At 33.7% G+C, this 11,910-nt stretch overlaps 1 protein-coding gene across 1 annotated transcript; it reads right to left on the bottom strand.

Moving 5' to 3' along the window:
• Nucleotides 1-612: 612 nt before the first annotated feature.
• On the bottom strand, nt 613-5,016 carry LOC135138877 (probable multidrug resistance-associated protein lethal(2)03659). Its single transcript, XM_064068904.1, has 8 exons — nt 4,839-5,016; nt 4,559-4,792; nt 4,078-4,508; nt 3,868-4,024; nt 2,120-3,822; nt 1,840-2,070; nt 842-1,791; nt 613-791 (listed from the first exon to the last, which is right to left on the bottom strand). The coding sequence occupies exons 1-8, from the start codon at nt 4,928-4,930 to the stop codon at nt 738-740; spliced, it is 3,852 nt and encodes a 1,283-aa protein (XP_063924974.1). The 5' UTR covers nt 4,931-5,016; the 3' UTR covers nt 613-737.
• Between the last annotated feature and the right edge of the window lie 6,894 nt (nt 5,017-11,910).

Below are 11,910 nucleotides of genomic sequence, written 5' to 3'. Positions count from 1 at the left end.
ACACCTATGTAAAACGATTCCTTGTACTGCTATATCAGGTACATACACAAACCTGTTAGAAATACTAAACACAAATAATAAATAATAAATAATGCATTTTTGCTGCGTACCTGAATGACACACAAGCATAAAACATGAAGTAAAAAGGTTGGTCGTTTTGGACAAAGATATGATTGTAATAAAAATAAAAAAAAAATAAAAAAAAATAAAAACACTTGTATCGTTAGGTAGGTACTTAAAAATTCGACGGCATTGAATAATAATGATTTGCATTTTTAGTTTTAGCGGTTACACTTACAATTAATGTAATAAAATATTGGTAGTTACTGTTATGACTTTTTTATGGTTTGATACGTCCTTTATAGCCGGTAGTGGGATGAAACCATTTTCTATGAATGTGAAGTTTGCTCCCATAGGTTTTTATAAAATTGTTTTATCGGACGCATAAAGTGCAAAATTTTATCTACAAGTCAAAACTTGTTTAAAAATAACATAAAGGTTATATTATTCCACTCATTTGAATAACATTATTGTCGGTGTTTAGAATTTCATAAACGAGTTCATTTAAAGGGAGATACATATTTTATTTGCCTACAGAGTTAATGTAGCATGTTTATAAAAAAAATATAATCAAGAATAATAAATAATAGTGGAATGCCAAGCACCGCCCTAAAATTTTGCTTTAACACATCTCCAGGGACTATACATTTTTTTGATTACAAGTTGTTCGTGAAATATCACTGTTCAATAGAGTCCCTATGTTTCTGGATAAGACCTTTCTTAGTTGCCGACTAAAACAAAATACGACAAAATAGACATTAAACCATGAAAGTAGCCTTACATTTTTGGCAATTTTGATAAAATCTTTCAACATTTTGTCACCATTCTTGACAACAAACCCATAAAAGAATCCGTTCTGATTTTGCAGGAGCTTATAAGGATGATCAAATTCAACGACTTTCCCGCCATCCATAGCTAATATTTTATCAGAATCGATAATGGTGTTCAAACGATGTGCTATGGTTAATACAGTGCAATCTCTAAACTTTCTTCTGATTATACTTTGTATCAGTTCGTCTGTTTTCAAATCAACATTAGCTGTAGCTTCATCCAGTACAATGATTTTGTTATTTCTGAGCATAGCTCGTACTAGACATAATAACTGCCTCTCACCGACACTAAAGTTGGAACCTCTTTCAGTCACTAGACTCTCAAGACCCGAAGGAAGGTTATTAATCATTTGTTTCAGTTCTAATTCTTCTAGGGCGCTCCAGATTTGACTGTCGCTATACTCGTCAAAAGGGTCAATATTTTTGCGCAAACTTCCCAAAAATAAGATTGGTTCTTGAGGAATGATGGAAATTTTAGATCGTGTGTTCTGTAGGGGTATGGATTTAGTTTCTACGTTATCAATGATAATCGATCCGTCGAAGTCAAAGAGACGAAATAGTACTGAAATAAGTGAAGACTTTCCAGCACCAGTTCTACCAATGATGCCAATTTTTTCTCCTGCTTGGCTTTCAAAAGTTACTTGTTTGAGTACAGGTGGATCATCGGGCGAGTATTGAAGGGAAACCGTTCGAAACGTTAATTTGCCCGACGTTGGCCATGTATCTGGAGGAGTGGTGGTACCATTGTCTGGTTCTGGATCAAGTTCTGCGTATTCTACTATCCGTTCGACTGAAGTCATTTGGCTGTCGAGTTCTCCAAATGTCTTTACTCCGTATTGAACCATCCCCAATAAATTAATAGACTGTGTTATAGCTAGTCCGACGTTACCAGCGTGTGTTTCTAAAAAATAACATCTAGCATCTGTTTTGATTGGATGAAGATACTAACCTGATTTCACTAAGAAGAAGCTAAAAACGGCCAGGACAGTATACACCACAGCCATAAAGTCAGCCCAGAAGCCGAAAGATGCAAAAGTTGCAGTAAATAAATAATAAGCCGAACTGTGAATATTTTGATAATTATCAAACTCTTCAATCAGTTTGCCTTGAGTATTGTGGGCTCTGATGGTCACAAGACCTTGAAGCGAAGTTGACATGTGAGTCAACACTGAACTTCGGGCTACAATGAATAATGATTAAGGGAAAAATAGAAAAAAGATAGACCTTACTGATTCCTTCTGTCCTTTTGATATTTCGATTCGTCGGCTGGAATATAATGATAAAAGTGATAGTCAATCCAAGTAGGATCAGTGATGGGAATATCATCCAATAGTTTAAGACGATGATAATAATCAATATAGCTAGTCCTGTTAAAACAACCGTTATTCCGTTCATTAAATGTAATGGAAGAAGTTCGTCGATGGAGCCCAAATCTTTGGAAAATCGATTCAGAAGTCGACCAGAAGGATGGTGGTTGAAGAACGTCATGGGTCCATACACTATCTTGGATAGCATTTTGGTATGTAACTGTTGCGAAGCTTTGATACAAAATGCGGTAAATGTATAAGTAGCCAAGTGGTTTGAAAACACAGTCAAAATCATTAAACCAATGTAAATGTACAGACAGTTTTCGGTAGTGAAGAAACTGGAAAGGTTGGTGACTGATTTTTGTTCAACGTTCGTCCAAAAAGTCAGAAAGCAGTCTAAAAGACTTGTACATATTTGTCCGAAGACGAAAAATAGAGCAACTACGAAACAAAAGGTCCAGTGGCCTGCTGCCAAGCAATAGCCTTTGTAAACTTTCGCATTAGCGGTTCCAGAGCCTCTGTGTTCTTTAACTTCTTCACGTAAACCGTGTTGTACTAAAGTCACTGTGGTTGCTTCAGAGGACACACTGTCTGTAAAGTTGTTACTAACAGAACCAATTACTTCTTTGTAGTCACCTTTACTAACAACTTTTCCTGACTCTAGCTGATAGATTTGATCTGCTTTTTGTAGATAGTGTGTTTGGTGGGTTACTAAGATTACACATTTGTCTTTTAAGAAGCCTGTAATACATTCATCGTAAATGTGTCTGGCTACATGAGCATCGACCGCTGATAGTGGATCATCCAGAAGATAAATATCTGCATCTCTGTATACAGCTCTTGCTAGATTAATCCGAGCTTTTTGTCCCCCGCTCAGCATGACCCCTCTGTCTCCAACTAGCGTTTGGTCCCCGTACGGAAACAGCGTCAAATCGCGCTCCAAAGCGCAAACTTGAATTATTTTTGAATATCTGGCTAAATCCATATCTTGTCCAAACAAGATGTTTTGTCTGACGCTAGTCGGAAAAATCCATGCTTCTTGTGACGCGTATGAAACTGTTCCTTCAGTTTTGAGTTTCCCTCTATTGATATCAATTTCTTTGAGTATCACTTGAAGCAACGTTGATTTGCCACTACCAGCCCGTCCGATTATACCAATCAGATCTCCAGGAGACGCTCTAAAGTTTATGTTATCCAAAACATAATTGGTGTAAGATTCGTTCCATTTCACATAGACGTTTTTAAGAGAGACTTCTGGAGTTCGCTTAGCGTGGTCTTGGTGAGACTTTAGAACGCAAATATCCATCTGTTTATCTGATGCGGTAATACACTTGACCAAATTGCTCGGTTTTTTGTAATCTATTAGTAAAAATTCTTCTATTCTTTGGACCGAGATGACTGTTTCCGCAAACATGATTGCCCCCAGTGGTAAAAACACGATGACTGTAAATTTGAAACTTTCGTAAATGCAGATTAAAGAAAATGCGTACTGAGACGTTAGAGGAAAGTAGGTTAAGACGGCCACTAGAACTGACAAAAAGACGCAGAATTTTCCCATGTAAATTTTGAAAGTGTTAATAAATAGTCGATAGTGAGATCCTGTTTTAATTTCCGCCAGTTCTAACCTACGACAAATGTTAATTTTAGTTGTTCTAGAGTAATTATCGTACCTTCTGGCGATTTCCACTAATTTGGCGAACGGCTTTTCCCAAGTGTACATCTTGATAGCCTCAATCCCACAAATTATGTCGTTCATTAACCTTATTCTGTAATCAGTTTTTTCGGCTACTTTAAGTCTGCTTTTTGATATTTTGAACATTGAGAAGACTAAAATATTTGTGTTGGGATTTTATGACTAAATTAGCATAGGGGTAACGAACCTTGCAAAGCCAGACAAAGACATATAACTGCTATTCCTCCTAAAGCGGCATGTCCAAGAGTTGCATCTAAATAGTAGATACCCACGATCAATTCCACTACGGCGATCCATATAAAATGCAAATTTGGGGCTGCCTGATCAAATCTGTTTACATCATTTGAGAGTATGTTGATCAATTGACCTAAAGTAATTTTTTCCATGGCACTTTTCTTCATATTGAGTGCATGACGGTAGATTAAGGAAGAACAAGCGACTCGTACTTTCATTCCAATAACGGTTGTTCCAAAATAGAAAAAGTGAAAAAGTAAGACCCTTGCACAGGCCACTATAGATAGTCCTCCAGCGTAAATATAGGCTTGATCTTGTGTCATCTCTTTTTGGTTTGGTGTATAGTAACCTAGCAATTTTCGCAAGAAATATGGAAGAAGAAGCCTAGAACAATCGTTCAGAACACACAGACACAACAGAAGATCAGAACAGACGTCACTGCCAATTGTATCGGTGCATAAAGAATTCCATAAAACATAAATTCAGCAGCAAATTGTTTTATTAAACAACGCCACAGATTCGGACTTTTACGAAAATGCATATCTTCTTCCCAAAGTTGTTCCAGTTTATCACCAAGGCGTTTGGACTCGTATTCATGAAGCGGTGCATAAAGATCATCCTCGTTCAACTCTTTTTTCCACCCTTTCAAAATTACAGGGATTTCCCAACTACAAAACAACACTCATTCCAAAATTGTGATCTTCAAAGGCTTACCAGAAGAAGAAATGGGACAAACAATTTGCCTTTGCTCGAGGATGGACTTTTAAATTTTTCTTTTTGAGTTGTGCTTGTTCTTTGTCTTCCATCGTTGTATTAGGGTTACTGTGGTCGGTCGAAAATGTTTCGCGTGTCTTAATATTATCACTTATTTTTTATGCTAGCCTTGTACTAATATATTATCATATTTTATTATAAACAGTTGACACCTTTATCACTGTAATGATATGTAGCCTAATATGTCTAAGTGGTCTGAAAGACAATTTTGTTTTGACGTTGTATAAACACAAATACAAGTATTTATGTTGAGGAAATTACAATTGTTAATTTTTGTAGCGGGAATGGTCACGTCGTAATAGTTTGGACGTTGGTGCAATAGTTTGCGCAATTTAAATTAGCTAAATTTTGCTGCAGCTATCAGTACTCTCATGAATGAAACATCGAAAAGTTTCGTGTTTCGATATGGAAGTAAAGTAGTCAATATTTTCGGATTTCTCAACACTATATTTGGGAGAAATTTTGAACAAAACCAGCAGTGCTTTTTCCGACTTATTAAATACTTATAAGACACACTGTATACGAAGTAACAACCAATTCATTAATGTCGTACTAACGCCACCAATTTCACTGGTACTGATAAGCTGGCAAGTTATAATTGCTTGTTTATTATTCTAACGTCAAAGTGGGCAACCAAAAATAAATAATAAAAAATACTATTACGCACAAAAGTTGGTTATCTACGTAATGGAAGGTTCTGACGAAACACAAAGGAGCTAGTTTTGACTGTTGAGGATTTAGAGAAAGAGAGTTTTTAAGCATTTTTAACACCGTCTGCTCAATTTGGTTTTTGGTTGAAACAACAGACGTAGACAAATAGGTTGGTGACGTAATCGCGATAAAAACATGCCTACATTTTATGAACATTGAACAACCTAAAACAGTCACCATTAACGAAAAAATATTGTATTTTAACAAATAAATAATTTTTTGTCGTTACGCGAAAAGTTATTGTTAGTTTTTTGAATAATACCTATAACTATTACGTTTAAGTTGTAGGTATAAAATACTAGATAAAAAAGTTCTACTTTTTTCAGGAATCAGGTTAAGAAAATTATTTTTGTATGATTGTTTTAGTGATTTTCACAGAATTTTTGAAATTTTGAGTATAAATTTATAAATGTAATGTACAACAAAAAGTTGAGGACTAGAAATGAATTACCATTATTACCATCCATAATCACCAAAAACAAGGACGAAACAAAGCAAACCATGCTCATAAAACTAAACGACAACAGTATAGAGCAAACGACACATTACAGATACTATTATAATAAATAATAATGGGGAAAGTAATCAAGATGAAATAAAGCACAGAATAGAAAAAACTTGAAACCTGTTTCAAAATATTAAGTAAAAAATGTGTAAGCAACAAGGAAATATCAGAAATGAAATAGTTAAAAAGAACTATGGGTATTAGCAGAAGAGATAAAATAAGGAATACAGAAACAAATAAGGATAAAATGAAACCTACAACTAGTAAAGCAATGAAGAAACAAACTTAGATGACTAGGACGTACGTGTCGGAACTAAAACTTGGAATAAAAATGTTGGAGATATATTCAACAATAGAGGCAAATCATAGAAGGAAGCAAACCGACACCTAGCGGTACAAGAGGATCGATTATGTATGTATGTATTATTTTTTTTAGTGATTTTCTTTATGTATAAGGCTTTGTTGTGACTATCTACATTTGCAAAAATACTAAGAAATAACAACCAATTTATCAGTGTCATACTAAAGGCACTAATTTCATAGGTACTGATAAGCTGGGAAGTTAGATTTGCATGTTTATTATTCTAAAGTCAACGTCGGCAATTTTGAAAACAGCCAATAAAAAATACTATTACATACAAAACTAAAGTTATCTAAACAAAGTACGTCAGAGAAGGTACTGGCGAAACACCATTTTGACTGCTGATGATTTTAGATAAAGAATAAAAAATTCAAAAGTTCATCATATATTATATCGAATTTGTATTGCAAAATTGTGCGTCTGTAGTGTGTATTGATCTGAGAATTATCTTTGCTTATTTTTCATACGAAGCGCTTTTTAAAATAATTTACATACTTTGCCCTTTGGCTTGAAACAAGAGACGTAAAAAAAGTAGGTTGGTGACGCCACAGCCATAAAAACATACCGTGTTCATTTTATGAACAAACTAAAACAGTAACCATTAAAATTTAAAAAAGTGAATTTTAACAAAGGAATAATTTTTTCGTTGTTATACAAAAAGTGATTGTTCGTTCCTTAAATAATATAACTATTTACGTTTTAGTAAAATGAATAGATTTTTTTGGTTAAGACAATTATTTTTTATCAGATTGTGCTACATTAAAGTCACTTCTAGTTATTAACTAACATCTTCATTGCACAAACAGATGTTTAATAATTTAAGTTTTTAGTATTATTATTGTTTGAATAAGGTAAATCACCATTTGTGTAATCGATTTGACTTTTAAGTACCGAGTGACTATTAATGTGTGTGATGATTTTTATCAGATTGGCAATAGATTTAGAGTCCAGTCAAGTTGCGCCGGAATTATTTTGTACATAATCCCTGTAAAGTTGAGTTAGTAAGAAATATATTGTTGAGTTTACCTACGTCGATTTTAAATTACCGATAATCGTAGCAGTAAGTTTACCGAACAGAAAGAAGTGATCACGTGCCGATAAAGTCAGCGTCTAATCTTGCATGACATCAAAACTGAACCTAAAGAAATCTTGGCGGCATGTTTGAAAATATTTTCTATAAATGCACCTATATTCCTTGTTTACAAAAAAAAATCTACGGTGTGGTCCAAAATGTTTTTCATAAGGAGCGGGAGTGGTGAACAAATTCTAAAGTGTCCTTCTCACTATTTTCCATCGAATTCTGAGTTATTAAAGGTAAAAATGTACACATTAAGAATATAAACTAACCATTAGATTAATGCAAATTTATTTCAATAGAATTTAAATAGAAACGTTATCAGTATTATTTGGTAATTAATTAGTGGCACATATTAAAACCGACTTATATTGTCATTGCGGTTTTTTTTATCATTTAAAAACAAGTTTAAAATTTCAAAAAAGCAAATTGATAGTAAAAATGAAAAGTTTATGTACAAGAAGAGACTAAATTGTGAATCGGGACTGATTCCTCTAGACTCGACTAGGGTTTCCACTCCTTCATCATCTCGAAGAAGTCGTTCAGGAAGTTCTAGAGCGTAATAAAAGGAGTAGGAATATTATTATTTACAATGTACCAGAGCAAGCTTCTGCGAATAATTCAAAAGATGAGTGTCTGGAAAATGAGAAGACAATTATATCTGAAATTCTCAACGTCACCCACAATAGCACTGATCCCAGTGAGGTAATCCAAAGTTTCCAAAGATTGGGCCGCTATAACAAAGCTCGTATTCGACCATTGAGAGTCATATTAAGGAACGATACTGATGTACTTAACATCATCAGACGTACAAAGAATCTCCAAAACCATGGGGGATTTACAAATATTAGGATATCATTTGATAGAACACCGAGGCAGCTGGAAATGTATCAACAACTTAGACAACAACTAGAAACTAGAACTGCGAGTGGAGAAACTAATCTTAAAATTCGCTACGTCAACGGTACTCCTCGCATCGTTACTTTAAACTGATAGACTCACCCAATCACCAATGCTCGACTATTTTATTTTACCAAAACGTCCGTAGATTGCGATCTAAAGTAAACGAGTTCTACAATAATATATGTGCTTCATCTTATGACTTTATAGCTTTATCAGAAACCTGGCTTTGTGATAGCATTTCTAATAGCGAATTGTTTCCAAAACATTACTTAATATAGAGAAAAGACAGAGACCTTAAGGCCATCAACGTCTCTAGAGGAGGAGGCGACCTTACAGCTATTCATGACAATTATTTTAGTAAACAAATTAATTTAAGTTTCATCACTAACGCTCTGCCTTCAATAGATGTTGTTGGTATAATGATATCTACTTGTAATAATTTTAATAATGGTTTCTGTGTATTTGTGTTGTATATATCACCATCTACCTCTTTTGATGATTATGAAACTTTTATTGATCTTTTTAGCAACATTGATGAAGTCAATAATAACAAAGTAATTGTTTTAGGAGATTTTAATGTTCCACATTTTCTTGACAATCAGAATAACAAATGTAAGGAACTGTTGAATAATTTCAGTAGTTTCCATAATTTCTGCCGACACAGTAACATACTCAATGTGACAAATCGGACGCTTGACCTGGTATTTTCAAATACTGTATCTTCTGTTGATTTATCAGAGCATCCCCTAGCTGAAATTGATAAATATCATCCACCATTGGAAATCCGGATAAATATTGAAAGTACACAGCCAAATAATTTCAGTGTTAACACGCAGACTATGCAGTTCAATTTCAAAAAAGCCAACTTCCCGTCACTCTATAACGCACTTTCATTGGTCGACTGGTCGTTTTTGGATAATAATTCGTTAGATGTTAACACAGCTTGCTCGATGTTTTACGAAACTTTAAACAAGCTTTTCGAAATTTCAGTACCTAAATTTAAATATAACAAAAAGCACCAAGTCTTTCCTCCGTGGTTTGATTGTAAGATTATCGAGTGTTTACGTCAGAAAGCATATTTTCATAAGAAATTAAAAAAATCCAGAATACAATCTGACTATGATAAATTCAAGCACTTTCGATGAATAACCATCTCACAAAGTTATACACAATATTTACAAGATATTCAAAGTTCAATTACTCAAGATCCAAAGAAGTTTTGGGCATTCATTCAAAATAAACGAGGGGGTTCTCGAATCCCAAACATTATGAATTTTAACGGACAGGATTTGTCAAATCCAAACGAGATAGTGAATGCTTTCAGTTCCTTTTTCAACAGTGTTTATATACCCTCTGATCCTAATATCTCATTGCCGCAATGTACCCAAGACATTCCCAATCTTCTAGTTTCGATTTGTCACATTTCTGAGGATGAAATACTGCAGGCTCTAAAAAATTGTAAAAATTCCTTAACTGCTGGGGTTAATCATATTCCAAGTTTTTTACTAAAAGATTGCGCTTATATCTTCGTTAAACCTCTCTATATCTTATTCAATTTAATAATCAAAACATCTGTATTCCCTGAACTTTGGAAAAGAGCTGCTGTCACTCCAATATTCAAAACTGGAGATCCTTCGTTAGTCGAGAACTATAGACCAATTTGTCTCCTATGTAATTTTGCCAAGGTATTGGAATCTATTATATACAAACAGATCTATTCAAATATTTGTTGTTTTATTACGCCGTCTCAACATGATTTCATGGAGCACAAATCGACTGTTACCAACTTAGCTTGTTTTAATCAATACGTATCGGAAGCAATTGATCGCAAAAACCAAGTAGATGTTATCTATACAGATTTTAGGAAAACCTTCGATCAAATAGATCACTATCCTTTAATAAAAAAATTACAGGCGTTTGGTTTTTCGTTATCGTTGTTACTTCTCCTTGAATCGTATTTACTAAACAGAGAATTATTCGTGAAATATCATAACTTCTGCTCTACATCCTTTTTTCCAACATCGGGAGTTCCACAGGGTTCCAACCTGGGGCCTCTGTTGTTTTTATTATTGGTCAATGATGTGTGTAATGTTGTGTCTTGTGAATCGTTACTATTTGCTGACGATTTAAAATTATTTTCTGAAGTCAACTGTACGGGTGATTGTGAACGTCTTCAAAAGCATTTGCTTTCTGTAACGAACTGGAGTGAAGTAAATCGTCTGAGCCTAAATACGCTAAAATGTTTCACAATGACTTATTCACGAAAACTAACCAATATAACTTCCAATTATAACATAAGAAGTGAAAATTTAACAAGAGCCGACACCCATCGCGATCTGGGTGTCCTTTTCGACAGCAAATTGTATTTTATAGATCATATCAATGACTGCGTGACAAAAGCTTATCGATCATTTGGTTTCATATACCGTAATTGCAAGGCTTTCAATAATATACAGGCATTGCTTACTTTATATTTTTCTCTAGTAAGATCTAGATTAGAATATGCCGCAATTATTTGGTACCCTATCTATCAAGTACATATTTCACATATAGAAAAGATACAAAGAAAGTTTTTGAAATTTCTTGCTTATTTGTGTGACGGATTCTATCCTCCTCAGGGGTCGGATCATGCTGTGTTGTTAAAACGATTCAATTGTAATTCTTTAAGCACACGTCGTTCAATTCAAACGATAAAATTTCTATATAATATTCTCAATAACAAAATTGAATGCTCTTATATACTTAATAGAATCCCATTTTTAGTACCCAGAATAAATTCTCGAAACAGCCTTAGATTTTATTGTCCTAAATATAGAACCAATGTATTACTAAAAGCGCCAGTTAGTTTAATGTGTAATCACTTTAACTTGATTAGATATCATTGTGACATTAATTACGATTCTTTGAAACACTTAATTGACATTACCATACACATTTTAGAAACATAAGTTTATTATTTTTTATTATGTTTATCTATTATTATTGTACTTATTATTAATTTAGAATAGGAGCACGTCACCGTATTTCTTTTTTCCTTTTTTTTTAATTTTTAATTAATTTTTCTGTTATATTATTTTTTCTGTAATTGGGTAGTTGTCTAACCCGTTGGAAATAAATGCATTATTATTATTGTTAATGTTATTATTAATATTAACTAATTACGTCCTGTATTCCCACTTTCTTATTCCGCTTATAAGTAGGTAAGTGTAATTCCGGTGTTTGTTTCTGACACATTTATTTCTGTTTTCTCTTTAATTTTTTTGTTCGTGGTCTCCTTTCTCAAAATTGATTACAATATTAATAATATTAATAATTTTATTGTCCCACACACATATTTCAATGTAGTAATGTAAGAGGACGGTGAACCTAGTCGATGTACCGATAAAAGTAGCGCATAATTAGGGAATAAATAAGCAAAATTATAAGCACTTGTCGTTTCATCGACAGGAAATGATGA

This window comes from Zophobas morio, unplaced genomic scaffold (genome assembly GCF_036711695.1).
Source record: "Zophobas morio isolate AGI-343-1 ecotype UQ-CSIRO unplaced genomic scaffold, CSIRO_AGI_Zmor_V1 ptg000030l, whole genome shotgun sequence".
Taxonomy (NCBI): Eukaryota; Metazoa; Arthropoda; class Insecta; order Coleoptera; family Tenebrionidae; genus Zophobas; species Zophobas morio.
Note: the sequence above shows the minus strand (reverse complement) of the source record. Positions and strands in the feature narration are given on the sequence as shown.